Genomic DNA, 19,387 nt, shown 5'->3' with positions numbered 1-19,387 from the left:
AATTTGTTTTAGACTGAAGTTACTACCAGGTGGTCCTCACCGCTGCACCTGCAGATCAGTTTTGTGGCTGGCGGTGAAGGAAAAGAAGATACCACTTTAGAAATGGTGATAAGCTACATTGTGGCCACAGCTGCCCTGAGGCAGACTCACAGAGGTGAGGCAGCCAGACCATCGGCACCACTGGGCCCTCTGACCACCAACAGCAGGGAAAGTGAGTGCATCTTACCCAAGAGCGGGAATTTGAACAGGCAACCCACTTGTTTACAGGACCATTTCCTAGCTCCTGTGCCACAAACCTACAGCTAAAACCCCACCTGATGTATAACAAAGGCTTGTAGGCTTTTTTTCCCTCACTATCAGACATTAAATCCAGTTAAACTTATTTTAGGCCTGTTAGGATTACCAAGATATTTCTGCTTACTAAATGTCCAAAATAAAGAGAGAGACTTTTCCGAGATAGGTTTATTGCCTTTTAAAAAAGAAAAAAGTCAGAAGTTTAATTACACTAAGATTACTGCGCCTTTGAACAATTTGGGAAAGCCGAGATGATGATTTCAATGCTTTATTAGTTCCTGATCGGTTCATTTACAGTATTTGATGTGGAATGGGGGCACGCCTGTGGAGGGATTTTAAGGCAACGCCTCAGACGTGCTGAGTCGTTGTGTGACATCATGGAAAAATTAATAAAATCCATCATTTTTTATTGTTGAAAAGATGATTAAACTTGTATTTATGACTCAAGGAAAGACATCATGGTGTGATCTCTGCCCTGGAGGATTCTGTGCCGGGTCCAAAACTCAACACAACAACAAGAAGTTCTGATCACCAGGTTTTCATACTAACTGCCTAGAAGCACACCATGCTCTACTGACAATCTTAACATACCGGACAGCTTGCTGAAGGAAAATGTCAGCCAATGAGTGATGTGTGTTTTTCTATGGCACTTTGATAATGCGGCAGGCAACATATTTTATTGCAAAAAGTTCTCATTTGGGGGAGTGTGAAACAGACTCCTCTGGGTGGGATGTTTTGTACTAACCGTGCAACAGTTTGTGCCTGCCAGGCGGACGTCTTGTACCCGCTTTGACATTTGATGATTTCCCAGAAACTGAACGCACGATGGTGGCAGCATCATGCTGTGTGGTGTTTTGCTGCCAGTGGGACTCATGCATTTTCCCAAATTAGATGGCATGATGAGGGAAGGGATTTATGGAAATGCTGAAGCTACACATCAGGACATCAGGCCTGGGCACAGATGGATCTTCCTATTGGACAATAACCTAATGACTGGCTTAAGAGGAACACAGAGAATGTTTTAAAATGGCCGTCACAAAGGGAAAAATAAGTCTAAAAGAATCTCTTTCTTGTTATTCTGGCATTTAGCAAATCCAAATCATTTTATTAATCCTAAATGACCTAAAACAGGGAATGTTTAATCTGATTTGTTTGGGTTTTTTTTTTTTACAGTGTATGTAAACTTATGGTTTCAACTGTATGAGCAGTCACAACTTTGAAAATTGCTATCTATTTGTCTGACCGCCTGGTCCCTTTAATTTCAGAGGAAACAGGAAACTGTTGAAAAATACCGTAGGAGTCAGGCTGCATTTCTTTAACAACAGAGATAAATTTCCATCTTCACTTCCACTGTGACCCTTATAACACCAGCAATCCACAAACCAACGTTCCGCCCGGCTGGCTGCGCCGCACTGTTTCCTCCTGTATCCTTCCCTGAAAATGAGGAAGCAGACAAGACACAGACAAGAAATGGACCAATCGATAAATTCAATTTTGTCCTGCTGCCAGGTGAAGCCGGCCTGGAAGGCTTCTGGGATCGACACTCAGACGTTGTGTGTTCCTGTGCCGTGACACCTTGGAGGCTCGCGCTTTCTCCTGGAGACTGAAATTTGTCGTATGAAAAATGTGCAGAGCTGGAGTCTGGGCTCATAAAGCTTCAAAGGTGTAGGAGTAAACACAAAAGCTGTCAAAGAGAAAACTGTGAGCCGGCACTGCCGGGCATGCAGATCCGGGAGCTGCTTTATATCTTCGGTGTACAGAAGACTGACACATTGATAATGTCTGTCCTTCACATTGGTTTATCTTTCATCCTCTATTCTGCTTCATTTGAAATGTGTGTCTAAATGGTGTAGAAACATGCTTTAAAAGACATTCAGATCCGCCATGCCATATAATAGATCAAGGTTTTTAAATGCTTCCAAGAGATGGGTTAGAAAAGGCATTCGATTAAAGGATCACCAACAACTTTATTGATTTTCCAACAGCTAAGGTGTGGTCAGAGAAAACAGTTCTAAAGATTTCTGGGAGTTTTATTTTACCTTCTACGTTTTAAAATGGCAATACATCCATTTTACTGTTCTTACCACACAAAAGAAGCAAAAAAAATAAATAAATAAATAAAAAACATTTTGTTTGCTGTTACTATTTCCTGATTTTAAGATTTTTTTTCTTGTACTCATCAGTAAGAGTTTCTTTTTATTTTTATTTATAATTTCTAGGTGATCTGACCTAGTAGTATTTATAAGTTTAAGGGATGTCCCTACCATGGTTTTATGTTCTGATCTGAGTCATTAAAGAAATACAGAATCCCAGTGTGAGACCTCAATAAAAACTGACTAAATAAATCTCATATACAAAAAAAATTATAGAAAACAAAAGTATTTGTTCCCACAATACCCATGCCTCTTAAAAAGGCTTGCTACTCAGAATCATTTCCATGGCCTGGTGCCTATCTCATTAGGCAAGACAGACTGCCGTACCATCACAGGGAAACCTAGAGACACAGGACAACACAACCGTGTAGACACACACACTGATACCAGAAAACATGTTATGTTTTTGGACTGTAGGACCAAGCTGGCGTATCTGGAAATCCACACATGCACAGGGAGAACACGCAACCTCTGAGTTATCTTTGTTTTATTAGGGATCGTAATATGACATTTTTTAAGACATTTAGACCAAGTTTAGACAGAAAATACAACCTTTTTGTAAGCTTTCAGTTTTTCTTCTTTAAGTAAGGTCAGTGCTATACAAATTCTCTCTCTCTCTCTCTCTTTTTTTTTTTTTTTTTAACGAGTAACTAAACCAAACATTGAAAATGTATTGGAGTAAAAGTATGCAATTAAGTTCGAAAATATAGTGAAGTAAAAGTGAAAGTTATCAAAAAAAATTATACTCGAGGAAAGTATAAAGTACTCCAAAATATACTTAAGTACAGTAGTGAAGTATTTATACTTTGTTACTATACAACACTGAACACGACCGTGTAGACACACACACTGATACCAGAAAACATGTTATGTTTTTGGACTGTAGGACCAAGCTGGCGTATCTGGAAATCCACACATGCACAGGGAGAACACGCAACCTCTGAGTTATCTTTGTTTTATTAGGGATCGTAATATGACATTTTTAAACAGTCAACAAGCACAATCAAGGATCCAAAGTAAAATAAATCAACAGGTTGTGCTACACTAACCTTTCAGTAAGTATTAACCAATTATAGTAATTTCATGTCATAGTTCAGCATTTTCTAACTATGTATCTCCACAACCCATTCAAATATGTTACTACAACTAAAACAAACTGATGTGATTTAGTAGTTTAGAAATAGTTTGTTTGATTTAGGACCTGGAAGCAGGAAGAGCTGAAATGCTTAATGGTGGGTATGTATGGGGGTTGCAAATGAGGAACGAACTGACCCAGAGCCCACCGAGAGCCGTCTGTGTATAACCGGGCGCAGCAGGCAGAGTAGATGCCGTGTCACAGACAGACAGAGAGCCGGAGTCTTCCTCACTGTGAGCATCATAGTAACAAATGAAAAAGGCTTAGATTCTTAGCAAACCCCAATTTAGATCAACTAAGTAATGAGCATAAATACAGTAAGGTGTGGAAAGCTGTGCCCCCAAAATAGACGACAAGTGTTAGAAATCTCTAGGCATAATGTGTGTCTCTTGCTGAGTAAACAGCCATTTGAAATTGCGTGAGATATCCTCAGTGGGCTCCATCTGCTGCTTGATAGCTCCGCGGAGATTGGAGTGGAGGCCAGAGGAGGGCAAACACGCTCGGCATCAGGGCGAATCTCCGTCTTGTGTGTAGGCCAGGCGCATGTTCTAAGACACCGAGGAGACAACCTCTGGGATTTGGGTAGTGCTGATTTGGAACATGGCCAGCATGTGTTTGTTGGTGCAGAAATGCTGTTTAGGTAGGAACCAATCAGTATTTTTCGTTTGCCTGTCATGTGCTGTACTTGATATGGAAGAAGAGGAAGGGGCAGCAGGAGGAGGAAGGGGTTTGGAGAGCAGGGTGAGTGGTACAGTGGAGTCTGAGATGGCTAGGGGGTTGTAGGGTGTCCCTAAGGCTGTGAGCCAAAGGGTGTTCATAAAGTTATGATTAAGTCAAATATGTGGGGAAAAGAGGATTTTGAGAAAAGGTGAGTTGTTGGGATTTAATCCCACACCCTCAGCTTTCTAAGTGTGTCTATTTAGCCTGTGAGCAATCTGAGAAGTGCTGACCTTTCTTTGTTTCTCTGCCTGCGTGGAGCATTCAGAGAGTTGGAGCAAGTTAACTTCTGAGAAATAATCTAATTTCTCTTCTAGGAGGTTAGGTTTTGGGTTAGAGATTACATATTTTGGGTAAGAATAAACCTAGTATTAGTAATTAAAGCCACAAATTGGAATGAGATTTTGTTTGGATTCAGTCCCCCTCCCTAATCATGTCTCTTAAGCCTGTGAGCTGTGTGAGCAGCGTTGTTTCGGGGGTGACACAAGGGTCTAGAGTCAGGATGAGGTCTCGATTCAACAGACAATACGATTATCATTCTGAATGGTTAGATTTTAGGATGGAGTTTTTCTGGTGTGTTTGTGTGTATTGTGAAAGCGCGGTTTGTAGATGGGCCTCTGGGGACCCTTGTCTTTGTTTCTCTTCCCCTATCTCTGCTAGAATGTTATGTGCAGGGCGCATTTGGGACTCTGGGGGCTCTTGTAGTTGTTCCCTACACTTGTCCAATTTGCTTTCTTTAATGTGTGTTGTAGAACGCTTGTGTGAGTTTGTACTGTTCCTTCAATCTGAGGTTACCTATCGAGAATGTTATTAGATTTTCTGTAATTTGAGTGATTGGATGAGGACAATCTTCTAATTTGGGGCAATATTTTGTAAGTTGAGCATCTTTTAGCTTCCTAGGTTTTATGTGTGGTTAGAACAGGAGACAGTATTACTTTTCCTGTACTACCTCTTAGCTGGAGGTAAGACCGAATTTCGGGACTAACCATCAGTGGTGACCGCTAGGTCTGCAAGCGTTTTGGCCGTTTATTCCCAGAAGCCCTTGCCAGCAGGTGCCCCTTGGGGTAATCAAATCCTAAGGTTAGTCCGGTAGCCAATTAGGTGGTGATTTGGTGATAAATTGTTTGGGTTATATCAGAAAATGGGCAAAGCTGACAGTTTGGATGGCAAGGAATGATAATGGTTAGTTTTAGTTGATGGTTCTTTTGGTGTTTTTGAAGGTTTCCATTTAGAGCCTCCAAAAATCAAGAAAAGTAAAGAAACTGTACTAAAGGGCAGTAGAGGAAAAGTACTGCTGTCTCCTGTCTACATGCGTTTAATTGTCAAACTAAAGACATGTAGTGCAGAGTGTGCTGGTGTGTGGATGAGGGCGTTCCTTATAGAAGACTAGGCTGCATTTAAGACTTATGCCCAAGAGTCACCATGCTGCATGCTGTACCTAAAGGCAGAACCTGGCAAGGCAGAGACATTTGTACCATACGTCTGAATTAAAAAACACTTTCCATTCACACTGCAAGGTAGAACCAGTCTGCCTAGATAGCCTAGCACTTCTCCGTTGGTCTGCTAGGTTCCTCCACGTAGGTTCTGCAGTAGAAAATGTGCACAACAAATAATATAATATTATTTTAAATATACTGCTGTTGTTGCTCTGCAGTAGCTCTAATAAGAGCCTCTTGTTGAGTTAGGATATCCTGATAATGTTACTCTATTAAAGGTTCTGCCTGTTAGGGCATTGCGTGGTGTAGCAGTAGTGTGGGCGGCCCATATACACAGGCTATAGTCCTCAACGAAGCCATCCTGGGTTTAATTACAGATTCCTTCGGGTCTTTGCTGTATGTCTTCCTAGCCTTATCTCTCTGCCTATTTCTTATCTGGTTATTGTCAATAAAGGTCACTAGGTCCATAAAACACAACTCATAAGGTACCTCGTAAATATTCCATGGTTGGTAGTACGTCCTATGCAAGTACCAGAGTAAATTGTAAGGTTGTGCTATTAACTAAATAAGTTTTACGTTATGCAAATGTTACTTGTCTATATTTTGCTTTAGCCTATGATCTGCAGTATTTTTGATGTACTGCGTCATGGCAACCCTGTTACTATTGGCATTATGTCCTAATAAAACTATGGCAAAGGTAAATCTTAGAGATGTCATGTCAGAAAGGCGTTCCTCTCCAATGTGAGTTAAGTTTCCCAAATTTGAAATGTGCACATTATTCACGGCATAATAGTTTGTCAGAGCATACATGTGTCTGACTATGAAACTTTGCCCCTTTAGATCACCTTAACAACCATTGGCTATGGTGACAAGACTCCGCAGACGTGGACAGGGAGGTTACTGTCAGCAGGCTTTGCTCTGCTAGGGATCTCCTTCTTTGCCCTGCCTGCTGTGAGTAAAACACATACCAACAGTATGGTTTAATGTCTTATTGCATCTATGCTTTCAAAATCTTTCACAATGAGAATCCTTATCAGAATTTTTTGTTCAATAATTTGTCAAATTTTGCTGTTGTTGGGGTATGGATTTTGGGCTTGTAGGGCATCCTGGGGTCAGGTTTCGCTCTGAAGGTGCAGGAGCAGCATCGCCAGAAGCACTTTGAAAAAAGAAGGAATCCAGCTGCCAGCCTCATACAGGTATGAACACACATAATAAACAAAGATGTTTCTTACCTGCTGGACTCTTCCTTTACCTGCAGAACCTGCAGCCTACGAGGACTGACATAAATATGGATGTCTTTCTTTCTCTTGATCTGGAAAATTTCACCTGTGATGTCCATGTCTGTTTCTTCTTCGATGGCTATTCTCTGTCTTGTTTTTTTTGTTTGTTTGTTTCAATATCAGCGTGAGTGCATCCACTGCAGGTAAATGTAAAGGCATCTAATTAAGAGCTTACCTCCAATGAGCGTGTATATGTCTCTGGCCTTCTTCAGGGATACACACTGCAGGGATTTATGAGTGATCCACGGTGATCATTACCCAGGTCTTCATACCATCACTCATTGTCATAGACAAGACTAGATGCATTGCTTTTTAATGAAAAATAAATACCTGCCGTGGAGTGTCAACATAAAGCAGCAACTGTGTGACTTTCTGCTTTTTCCTTGCATGTGGTCTTGTTTTTTAAAAATGTGTCTCTGACACAATGTGTCTGTATGTGTTCTGTCAAACTTTCTGTCTTTATGAAAAACCTTGGCCTCACTTTTTAAAATGCTCCATTTCGTAAAGCAACCGGAAATCTGTACGGCTAAGCTGTTTTGTTCCCAGAATCTGTATCAGGACCGACAATTATGTAGTTCACTATAATCAGCATTTTCAAAATTCTGATGATATACACCTAGTTTGCAAGACTGCAAAAATGGAACTAAAAGTTAGTCAAATTTTCCTGAAATTAGTTTATTTGTCGTTGATTTGAGCAGGTAAATAAGATTATCTGCAATGGAATTAGTATTTTGACCCCTAGAATAAGATAATTAGATATACTGCACTTGAAACAAGATCATGGAAATGAGTTGTTCCTATTTTAAGTGCAAAAAACTTATTCTATTGGCAGACCATTTAACTTGCCTGCTCAAATCAAAGACAAATATTCCCATTTCAAGAACAATTTACTTACTTTTAATTGCATTTGCTGTGAAAGCTGGACAAAATGTCTAAAGTTCCTTAACATAAAGGCATCTTTTACTAAAGCAGGGTAATCTCACCCTGAACATTTTTTTTAAATCCAGTGTTTAATTTGGGTACAATTATTTGGTGGGGGAAAAATGTAATTTCTGTTTGTAACAAATCTACTGGTGCGACTCTTATTAGCATCCCTGCTGTTAAGACTTTGCAATTTTCCCTTTCCCAGCAGCAGAACTTACTTTCATTTCCTTCACGATGGGATTTTTCCCAAATGAATAAATGTACTTAAAGGGTGAATTTAAACCAAATAATTAACTGATGCTGTTGAAAGGAATCATGACGTTTTGTTCAGACTTTTTACCGATGTTTATCAGAATTGCCAACAAGAATAAATAGCGAAGTAGAATAAAAAAAATATTAATTTTTTTGGTCCAGACTGGTTAGCTGTTTCTCTTCTATTAGTGCTGTCTCACTCTTTTTGGTCACATATGTCTGCTAAGTGTTTAATATTTTTTTCAACAGGTAACCTGAGAAGGAAACGCAGAAGCTGTTTTGTTGTCTTGAACATGTGGATTCCATTATGATTGTTTGTCCGTGCACTCCACCATTTCACACATCTCTCCCTGCTTTAAATAACTGTTGGTTCTTTGTGTTGTTGTCTGCATGCAGGGCAGGAAATTACCACTGGTCTCAAGTCACAGCAGTCAATCCATTGGAAAGGACCTGCTGCCACACTATGTCTTCACTTTTTAAAATGGGGTCTCAGACCTAAAAATTCAACTCCAAATAAAACAAAATTGGCCGAAATTGCTCCATTTTTGGTTGGGGGCCAGTGTTAATTTCAAACATGTCGTCACGTTGTTTGAGTTTTGCAGTTTTGACACAAGTCTTGTGATCTTACCTGGCATCAATAAGGAGGTTAAGTCATCTTTGAGTAAAATGTTACCTCAAAATGTGAATTTTGAAAAAAGTGCAAACCTTGTGCTGGATTATGTTAATTTCTCTAAAACAAGCTAGTTTTAAATAAGCGTTTTATTCTAATTTGGGCCTGTTGAGAACACACGTTAAGTATTGCATCTACAAGTAATGTTTCATAAAGACGTGATATTGTCAGCAAGATCTTATCGGGATACAATATTTCTTCTTCAAGGACGTCCTGGTTAACGCTTGAAGGAAGCGGTCCTAATAAGGAATGCAGGTGGTGTTAGTGGCAGTCTTGGAGTTGCTGTGTTGTTGTTAGAAAGATACTGATTTTTTTTTTTTGGACCGGCAGATTTTGACAACTTATGAGCCATGAGCACGTACGCACCAAGAATTTGCCAAATGGTAGAAATCACATCATCTTTTAGCTTGAAACCTAAATATCCAATCCTTTTTCTGTCAGTGAACACCCCATGCAGTAATGGATATTGGTAAAAAAAAAAAAAAACAGAACTCTTTGGTGTGGAAGTTGCTACAGTGGGAAGTAGACCCCAAGTTTGTGCTTTTCAGTAAAAGTGAGCTGTTTGAAAATGAATAACAGTATTTTCCACAGAGAGAGGTTAGGGATTTGGCTAATAGAACAGTAAGCCAGTCTTTGTCCAATGCTGTTCATTTATTTCCTCTGCCCTTCATGAAGTTTAGTTCATTTTGTACCCAGATAGGAGCTCTCTGCACAGACCTTGGAGAACGTTTTGTTACGTTGATGGACAAGCAAATTGACGTGAATGCAGACTTCAGCAGATACCAAGAAGGCTGTGTGTAACACAGAAAAGCTGCTACGTTTTAATCTTTAAACCTTTGTATATCGTGGAACATGCTGGATTTGGAAATGTTGGCAGCCTTTTGGGAATCTTATGGAAAGGCGAGAGTGTATTCTCTGTGGACTAAACACAGAGACAGCTGTTTGTACTTACTGATGATAATCGTGCTGATCTTCCAAAATGTAAAAGTAAAAGCCTATTTTCCATTGACTACTCTCTCAGAAACAAGACAGGAATTGTGTAACACTGAGTTGAGTGTTCAGGTTGTAAGTCAGAAAACAATGAAATATGCTGTTTGACAACATATTTTTCAACATTTTTGAGAGGAACACATTCGCGAGTAGATATTTTAGGGCACTATATGTGTGACTGGTAGACCATTGAAAGTGACAATAAACGGTCTACATGAGCAAATTTCTCTGTATTCTGTGTCCACAGTCATAATGGTTACAGAACCCAGGGTTGCTTGCCGGCCTCCGGCTTTTTGTTTTTTTCCAACTGGGGACTCAGAAAATCCAGCTTTCGAACACAGAGAGAGTGACCACAAATATCGGACCACTGATTTAAGTTCTTAAAGAAAACTGGATTTGACTTAAATGCATTTCTATATGACAAATTTTCATAAAAACTTTAAATCTCTGTTTGATGGACATTAAAAACTCAGACATTAAAACTGCCGTTGAGTAAATTTTGTGAGATTTGATAATTAAATTAAATATAATTGTAAAATAATACACAGTTTGCAGCAAGTTGATTGGGCTTGTAGTTTTGTATACAACAGAAACTTATTGAAATGCCACATTTAGGGACGCAGCAAAGCATTTTTTTTCTTGTCCTACATGTGACTGTTCTTAAACTCAAAACAAGGTTGTCAGAGAACTTCCTCTTATTCAGAGTTTATAGATCAAAAGAAAGTTGGAGAAACAATAGAAAAAAATTGGGTTTTTCACTATTTGACGATCCGAAATGATTGAGGCCAATCGATTGGCCCATCATCAGTTTGCTGTTTAATGTTTTTCAGGTTTTTCTAACAAACGGATTGGATTGTTTAGGTGTGAAGTAGACAGAAATCTACAAATATTGACAAAAAAACTACATCCTATGTTGTAGTCAAACAGAGTTGTTTGATTTTTTTAAACATTTATTGCATCCAACTTTTTTCAATAAAGCAAACTTATTCCACGTTTTCTTTTTAAAAAAGTACACCGATTGGCTTCAAATTAGTTTGATCATGAACTCTGGGTGTTTGACATGGCAAAAAAAAGCAGAAAGAGAAGCAAGTAAATCACTTCCTCTTTGGCTGGTCAAATCTGCGAAGCTCCTTATTTAGAAGACCTACTGAAGATTCAGGACCTCCGGTTTGCTGCCAGCAGGTTACATTCCTGGGTGTCAAATGTTTCCGTTCGTTTCCGTTCCTTTTCCTCACTGTGTTTGTGTTTTTGCCCTTGTGTGTGGTGTTTGTCTGCGTGTTACACATGAATGTGTGCATCCTGTCCATCTCTACTCCCTCCACCCACCCAGGCGGCTTGGCGTCTGTACTCCACCGACGGCGCTCGTCCCTACCTCAGAGCCACTTGGCATCACTACCACAGCGCACTCCCCCCCTTCAGGCATGTATCCCCTCCACCAGCACCACCATCACCGTCCCACTCACCCTCCAACACCACCCCCACCCAACAACACTGCATCAGCACTACCAAAAAAAAAAAAAAAACTAACAAAGATTTTCTTTTTTCTTTTTGTTCTCCCTCAACCTTATTCTCTCATGTTGTGCCCAACTTTTATACTATCCAACACCCCCCCTCCCCTTCCCCATTTTTATTTTCCTTCCCGAATTCCATTAATTGTTTCTTTTATCATCATTTATCCTTTCAACTTTGCACGTAGTGTGTCTGGCGTAGTTATGCTGCTGATGAGAACTCGGTTTCTATTGCTACCTGGAAGCCTCATTTGAAGGCGTTGCATACCTGCAGCCCCGCCAAGTAGGTAACAACTCACAGACTTACAAACATGGCTGCTGCTGTTTCGCCCCTTTTCATCCTTTCCTGCTCCTCAACTAAAGTCTGTCTGTCCCTGCTGATGTTGTTTCTGCGCTCGACTGACTGCTTATTGTAAAACGTTCTAACCATTCTTGTGTTGCTGTTTTTACATGTAACTTGAGACATTCTTTTAACTCAGAGGCTGATCAATGGCCCAAGGTTTTCAGGGTTTCAGTTAATAACGCTGAACACATATTTTAAATGTTTAACAATGAAAATGCGCACACAATTAGGTCGTCATGCACATCAAGTATCCCCCCAGAAAATTTGTTTAAATGAGCAGACTAATCGATTCAAAATGTACCCTTTCAGTGTGTACAGTGCCCATATAAAGTATTAATCTGTTGCGATTACATCCTTTCAAACGTCAGTGTATTTTACAGGGATTACATTAAAGTCCAAGGATAATGAAGCAAGGTTTCTCATTTGTTTTAAAGCCTAAAATCTGAAAGGTGTGGCCTGCAGTTTTATTCATCCTTTTTAAATTTGACATCTCTTCAGGCCTCAAAGTTTTGGTATGAAACACTGGTGAAAAAACAACATCATGGAGACCAAGGGACACGGCAGAAAGCTCAGGGAGAAAGTTGTGAAGAAGTTTAAACCAGGGGCTAAACAACAACACCCCAAGGGTTCTGTTCTATCCATCATCTAAAACGATGGGAAACAATGACAACACTGTAAGTCTCGCATAAACGGAAAGGTCAGGCAATAAGATTGTGGCTCAGAGAAGCAACCAAGAGGCCCCACGTAACTTTGGAGAAGCTGCATGAGATCTCCAGCTCGGGTGGGGCAATCTGTTGACAGGGCAACTATTGGTGATGCACTCCATGAATCTGGGCTTTATGGTAGAGTGGCAAGAAATAAGGAGCCTTATTTTTAGCAGGAACAGGGACTGTAGTCAAAATTGATGGGAAGATAGGGAGAATGTAGCTAATAGCGGCCAATCCTGGTAGAAAACCTGTCAGAGGCTGTGAACAAGTGGAATGATGCAGAGGATCACCTTCCTGAAGGAGAACAACTTTAGGCATACAGGCAAGTGCAATAACTGAGCAGTTTAGATCGAAACATGTGTTAGCATCTAGCTCAAAGCTAAACTAAACTCCAGAACACAGCAAATGGTTGCCCTACAAAGTATTGAATACATGCCACGCTTTTCAGATTTTTATTCCCACAATATTACGAAGAATTGCATTCTGTCAGCTTTACAGTTTTGCAGCACTTTGAATTGGGCACATCAGAGACCCTAGTCTGAAAATCCTAATAAAAAACGGGATTTATGGTTCTAACAAGACAAAATGTGCAAAAGTTGCCCGTGTATGAAGTTAAAGCTGTTGCTCATAGCTAATCAAACTTTAACTGTCGGTCAATTAAGTCATATGCTCAACGAGGTCAGTTGTGTAATTATCCAAATTTCACAAACTTTTGTTTATGTCCGTCTCCTACAAAGCAGCAGACGACACACACATAAAGAAGCCCATATACTGAATCCTTTCATAGTTTCATGTCTTTCTGTGTTCTGATGCGGAGCGTTACTGTGCATGGCTACAGCCTGCATGCGCTTTGATGAGAGCTGGCTGTAAAGTTGTTTTGGCTGGATGCCTTCCCTAACCCTTAATGGAGACGTCTGTATAGTTTTATTCTGCTTGAATATTGATTTCTCTCCCTTTGTCTCCTCCTCCTTTTTATCCCACTAACTGAAGGAAAGAGCAGGGCGAGACTACCTACAGGTTTGTATCACTCTCAGCTCACACCTGTAAAGACTTTCCAGACACTGAACATGCAGTATAACCCAGATGTGTGCTGATGTCATCGTTTTGGGCGTTGTTTCATCTGTGTTTTTGGGACTCTTTGCACATTTATTGACTTAATTATCTCATGTTTTTAAAATTTTTGTGAAGACTCACAATTAGTTATTCGTTTACATGAACAGCTGACAATTCCCGTCGGATATTTTTTAATTGACTCACAAAGAATTAAGCAATATCTAGTTTTATGATTGTGTCATTTTCATTTCAGAGAAAGACTGTCAACCAAATAAACAAAGAAAAAAAAAAAAAATATTACTCCAGATGCACTGATCAGAACTTGGTGGTTGACGTCTGATTTCTGCCGGTCTATATTTTTGGCTGATTTTGATTTTCCTTTAGGAACTGTAATCCAAAATACAAGAACAGCATTTCAAATATTTCATCCTGGCCTTCCTGCTGTAAGCCGCCAAGCCAAGTCGACATCATGTCACGTCTGTGAGAGATTCATCACTTTAAAACATTTTACCATCCACCCATCCATCCATTTTCGGACCCGCTTAATCCCTCATGGGGTCACGAGGGGTGCTGGTGCCTATCTCCAGCGTTCACTGGGCAAGAGGCGGGGTACACCCTGGACAGGTCGCTATTACAACATTGACATCTTAAACTGTGTTCAGCTTCTTTTATTAGCAATTAGTGCAGTTAGTGCTGCTAGAATTATGAAAACAGCATATGGATATTTTTTTTAACTCTGGGATTTCCTGCCAACATTTCCAAATCAGGCATGTTCCATGATACATAGAGGTTAAATGCTCCGAAAGATAAAACAGAGTAAGCTAATTCTGTTACACGAGGCCTTCCTGTTACTTGCTAAAAGTCTACTTCTCTCTCACAGCCTAAATGGCATCTCCCGATATGTTACAAGCTCAATTTGAATCTCATGCCAGTAACCAACTTCCACACTGAAGAGTGTTGTTGTCAGAGTGAGTGTAGGGCGGCATTCGCTGATCGAAAAGCAGTCGGATGTGAAAGTTTCCAACCAGCCGGTTGCCAATCAGAGCCGATCAAGGTGAAAATCAGACAGTTATGGTTGCTAAGCATTTTTCTCTGCATCTCTAGATAGAACAGTAAACAAACCAAACGTTTGTAAAACTGAGGGAAGATACACTGCAGTGTTACAACACACACAGTGAAAAGGGTGATTTATTTCAATAAATGTGCTTAGGTCTTGTTTTTCTATTTACACACTTAAATAAGATGGCTCCTTCCTGCTCTCGGGTGCAATATACTGAACCGGGTATTGTTGAAGAACATGCACCTAGAAAACAGGGGAAGAGTACGTTTAAGTGCCACAACATGTGTTTTAAAGCAGAAGATACAGGGTGCTACTATCCTGTGCTGCGTTGCTTATGCTGAGGTTTATCTTTTTCAGTTTTGTGATCTTTCTCTCCTGTTCTTCATCTATCCCCCTTTTCATCTTGACCCTTCATCAGTAATAAATTGATGGGTCTTTGCTGTGTGTGTGTGTGTGTGTGTGTGTGTGTGTGTGTGTGTGTGTGTGTGTGTGTGTGTGTTCTTGTACTTGCAGCTGAGCGAGAACATTTTTTGCTCTTTTAGTAGTAAAGTGAGGACCGGAAAAAGGTCCTCACTTTTTTTCTGGACTAGGGGTTAGGTTTAGTACTAGGGTGTCAAGTAGGTTTAGGGGTAGGGTAAGGGTTAGGTAAAAACGGGTAAAGGTTAGGGTTAGGCCATAGAAAGGCTTGAAGATGAATGGAAGTCAAGGTCCGGTCCTCACTACGTACATTAAGGAAAGGATGTGTGTGTGTGTGTGTGTGTGTGTGTGCCTATTCTTTCTCACATGCCTTCAAAGACAGAAGTCTGTACCATGTCTGTACCATTACACACTTTTTCCATTGAGATGGTATTTATATAACTCATCAAACACAAGTCTAGAGGAGACCGACTAAAGCTGAAAAAGGGAGGGAGGGAGTCGGAGATGCGGGATTTCAGAACAAGGGAAGCTGAAAAGACGGAGAGAGATTTGTGAGTTTAATTATGCTAGTATAGTTTTTATGGTGCAGCGCTTCTTTGTCAACATTTGGGGCCCTCATGTTGAGCCAGCAGCTTCATATGCGTTGGAGCTGGAGACAGCCACACACGTACGAGTTTTAAAAAAAAAAAAAAAGAATCGGTTTGTGCTCCCCGCCAAACACGCAAACAAATGTGCTTCTCATTCTTCCACAAAATAGGATTTAATTAGGCTTTGTTGCTTCCACACCAGCTATTCCCCTGAAATCCTCCTGCTCCAACGACTTAGTGTAATTATGTTTCCCTTTCACAGAAACTTTGCTGCAGCCAAGTCCAATTTACACTTGTTAAATCGTAATTACGCAGACTTTTATGACACCATTCTCTTTTCTCCGCGCTGCCCTTTTTGCCGAGGGAACGCGTAAAGGCTTGCCGTTATTGCAGTTTTTTTTACAGACTGTCGACTCTCGGCAGCGCGGCGGCGGTAGGTGCCGCGGTAAACGGCCTGTGATGTTCGTTTAGCAGACTTATAAACACCAGCGGTGGTAAAAAACGTTCGGCGCGCCGCAAAGTGCCGCAGCGGATATCAAGCTGTGTGTAAGTGAGCTGTAGGTTGGCGGCGTGAGATGAAGGATAACCGAGTTTACTCTCTGGTTTATGAGGGTAGACAGGTGGGGTATGTTGAGCTTGTTTGCATTTGGTGGTGCACTTAAGTTTAACTCAAACCGTATGATGTGGGGGGAAAAAAACAGTGACTAATAAACAATTCATGAGATGAACTTGTCTCTGGTACTTTTAATCTGGATGCTATCTGTAGATGTTCAAAGCTGTGGCTGACAGGCTGCTTTGTTTCGCCAAAAGCAGCCAGTTTTTAGCTATTTGCTTGGCAACGGGTTCAAATAACAGCGTTCATACCAAACTAAGCAGACAAAGCTCTCAAACATGTCCCATTTAATCCAAAACCAGCTAAACTGAACACGAACGCTACGTGTTTTTCAGTTTTTTTTTGTTTGACAGACCGACGGTGTGTAATTTGTTCGAGACACAGAGCCTTGCAAGATATGACAAATATTTCCTTCACGTTTTGCCACAAACTTTGATTCATTTTATTGGGGATCTAATGCAACAGTCAAATAAAGCAATAGTGCATGATTTGGAGCGAAATTCTGACTTTAAACTATCGTTCTAAAGTGGCTCTGGTTGTTTATCTAGGCTCCTGTTGGAAGGACAACTTGACTCCAGTGTCAAGTCCTCAGCAGGTTTTTATTTCCCTTCACTTTGAAAAGTTTCTCCCTCCTTGTTAAAGAAAAGCAGTCAGGATTATGTACCAGGATGTGTTCCTTTTCTACCAAATCTAACCTTTTGCATGTAAGCCAAAGAAATTAATATTTTTCCCTCCTGTGACCATAGCAGCTTCTTCTACGTCTTTGCTGTGTCTGCAGTATAACTTGTGGCAAACCGCAAATGATAAAACAATGACTTTCACCTTGACATTCATTCATAAGGCTGAGAGTAGTGGAGTTCAACTAACAGCTATTGAGAGATTATCCCACCTGAGCTGTAGAGCTGTTCAGCTCCTCCCATGTTGATTTGGACCTCTTAGCTCCTCCTCTAAATATAAATGTTAACTTCTTCATACGCCTTTTCAGACACAGTCGCTACATTATACACACAATATAACTAATGATGAATAAAACATTATTTATACATAATGTTTGGATGTGTTAAATGTAATATTTTTGATAGATTGTCTGAAATGAATTATTCATTCATTCTTTATCACGTTACCAGTGATCTGTCTGCTGTGTTCCTTGGTCTTCATGATACTGTATCTCCACCAACTGACCAACCTCTGAGGCCTTTACAGAAAGCTGGACTTAAACTGAGAATACATGTAACACAATTGGATTCTAATGTACTAATCAGCTCCCTTCTGAAGGCAGAGGGATTAGAGGAAAGAGGACTGAAAACCAGTGTGTCACATTATTTAAAAAAAAAACACATAGATTTTCTTTCCACTTCACAACTATCCACTACTTTATGTGAGGTCAACCACATAAATAAAAAACCGTGCTGAACTGTAGATTGAGCAGCTGCTGTGTTTAAAAAACAAAAAACAAAAAAACAAAAAAAAAACAGAGCACACCTGGGATATAAACTTTTTTTTTACTTTTAAAAAGTAAAAGAAAAGTCCAAACAGCTTTGGCTGAATTCTATGTCAGGAAAGCACATATTTCATGTATTTCATCCCAACATGAGAGGCTGAGCTCAGGTGGGTATGCCTCTGCCCTGTTTATCCTTTCCTCTTTGAAACGTGTCCTCTGCCCTTATGTGGGTGTTGCGTGAGTCAGTCCTGAAACTAAAGACTTTGACCCTGTTCACCTCAGTTCCTCTTCACCTCTTCCTCTTTACCCCTTTCCTCTCCCTTCTCTTTTTTTATTCTGTCTCTCCTTTAGTAAAGGGGCAACTAATGGGGGACTCTTCAGAAAGTGTTCTCGGAAATATAGGAGGTACTTACAGTAGCATCTTCTCTGCCCCGGCCTCAGCCAAGTATCCCATCTGTGAACGACTGACTAATAGCATGAAGGAGAACAAATAAAACCAACCTTCCTCATGAAAACCCCCTTGGTCCCTCTTAACCTCTAAAAGGTTGTGCCTGAGACGGCTTCTTCTGCCTGCTGCTTGCTGAATGTAGACGAGACCTTGCTTCTAAGTTGCAAATTAAAGGGGAATTACATCGAAACCAGATGTTTTAGGACATCGCAGAATGATTCTTCTCATCCTTTTATAATTTAAAACTTAAAAGCTGATTTCACAGCAATAATAAAGCTTTAAAGTCAAAATCTAAATTCCCCTTTATTTTATGTACATTTTAATTAACATGCACACCTTTTGTCATTAACAGCACGGTGCAAAAGCTTCAAAACAGCTCTCACCTACTTTCTTTTAATAGAGCCAGAGTTTTTTTTGTAATCGTTTAATCGTGGTCTTAATCAAAAGTTGTCCAGGATTTTTGAAGGTCTTTCACAGTGTTACTTCTGCCTGGCCAAGCAGCAAATGTTGCATTGTGTGTTCATAAAGGAAAGCGGACAATTGGAGGACAATTGAAGTGTCGGAGCCCATAAACCCTCTGCAAAGGATATTTTGTATCTGACAAGTCATGTCTTTTAGGAAATAGGAAAGCAAATAAACAACGACCTGACAATAGACAGGACAGCTGTACCTTCTCTCTGTTTGGAAGATTTTGATGAAGACGAGTCTTCGTTAAGATATTAAGTGATCAAAGAGCAGTTGGAAGAGGAACAGCACTTACTGTATCTGTCAGTTCTCAAACAGCAGGAGGATTTGCTTAAGAGAATCGCGTAACTCTTTGGTAAACAGTGTCTCTCAGTTTGCGTTCAGTGACCATAGCAACCAATTGCTGCTCTGGCCAATGGGAGCCAGAGCAGCAATTGTTTCATTAACACCTCTGAGGTTTTTAATGCTTCCAACTGAGTGCTTGTTCCAGTGCAAATATATGGATGTCTTCTCTCAACACACAGAAAAATATTCATATGTAAACTAGGAGAAATATTGCTAAGTGAGTTAACTCCTTCACCCCTCTCAGTTCTCTCCCCTAACTTCCCTTGCAGCTATTGCTGATTCAGGTACTATTTTGGGGGATGTACGAGTTCTTCAGGGTTGTCTGGTTTCAGTGTTCATTTTTGTCACCACATTTTTTTAACTTATTGGACAAGTGGGATACAGTTTAGGGACTGCTTTTATACAAATCGACGATTACCTAAATATTGTGCCAAAAATCTATGCTGCACTTAAATGTCAACAGAGACCCATATTGGACTCTAGTTGATGGGTTGAGACAACAAAGCTCACGTTACAATTAGAACAGATGTGTTAGCTTGGTCAGCTGGC

At 40.2% G+C, this 19,387-nt stretch overlaps 1 protein-coding gene across 11 annotated transcripts in view; it reads left to right on the top strand.

Annotated features, from left to right (window-relative positions):
- kcnq5a (potassium voltage-gated channel, KQT-like subfamily, member 5a) overlaps positions 1-19,387 on the top strand; it is a 147,152-nt gene that overhangs the window by 105,562 nt on the left and 22,203 nt on the right. For 4 of the 11 annotated variants that reach the window (XM_036126614.1, XM_036126612.1, XM_036126618.1 and 1 more), the window contains exons 6-10: positions 6,576-6,686; positions 6,836-6,931; positions 11,548-11,642; positions 13,400-13,426; positions 17,932-17,985. In XM_036126614.1, the coding sequence (XP_035982507.1) occupies positions 6,576-6,686; positions 6,836-6,931; positions 11,548-11,642; positions 13,400-13,426; positions 17,932-17,985 (383 nt within the window). Of the gene's footprint in view, positions 1-6,575; positions 6,687-6,835; positions 6,932-11,181; positions 11,271-11,547; positions 11,643-13,399; positions 13,427-17,931; positions 17,986-19,387 lie in introns of all 11 variants that reach the window. The other 7 variants (XM_036126613.1, XM_036126619.1, XM_036126620.1 and 4 more) reach the window with 4 other exon arrangements.

This window comes from Fundulus heteroclitus, chromosome 22 (assembly GCF_011125445.2).
Source record: "Fundulus heteroclitus isolate FHET01 chromosome 22, MU-UCD_Fhet_4.1, whole genome shotgun sequence".
Lineage (NCBI taxonomy): Eukaryota > Metazoa > Chordata > Actinopteri > Cyprinodontiformes > Fundulidae > Fundulus > Fundulus heteroclitus.
This window is presented reverse-complemented; position numbering and strand designations above follow the sequence as displayed.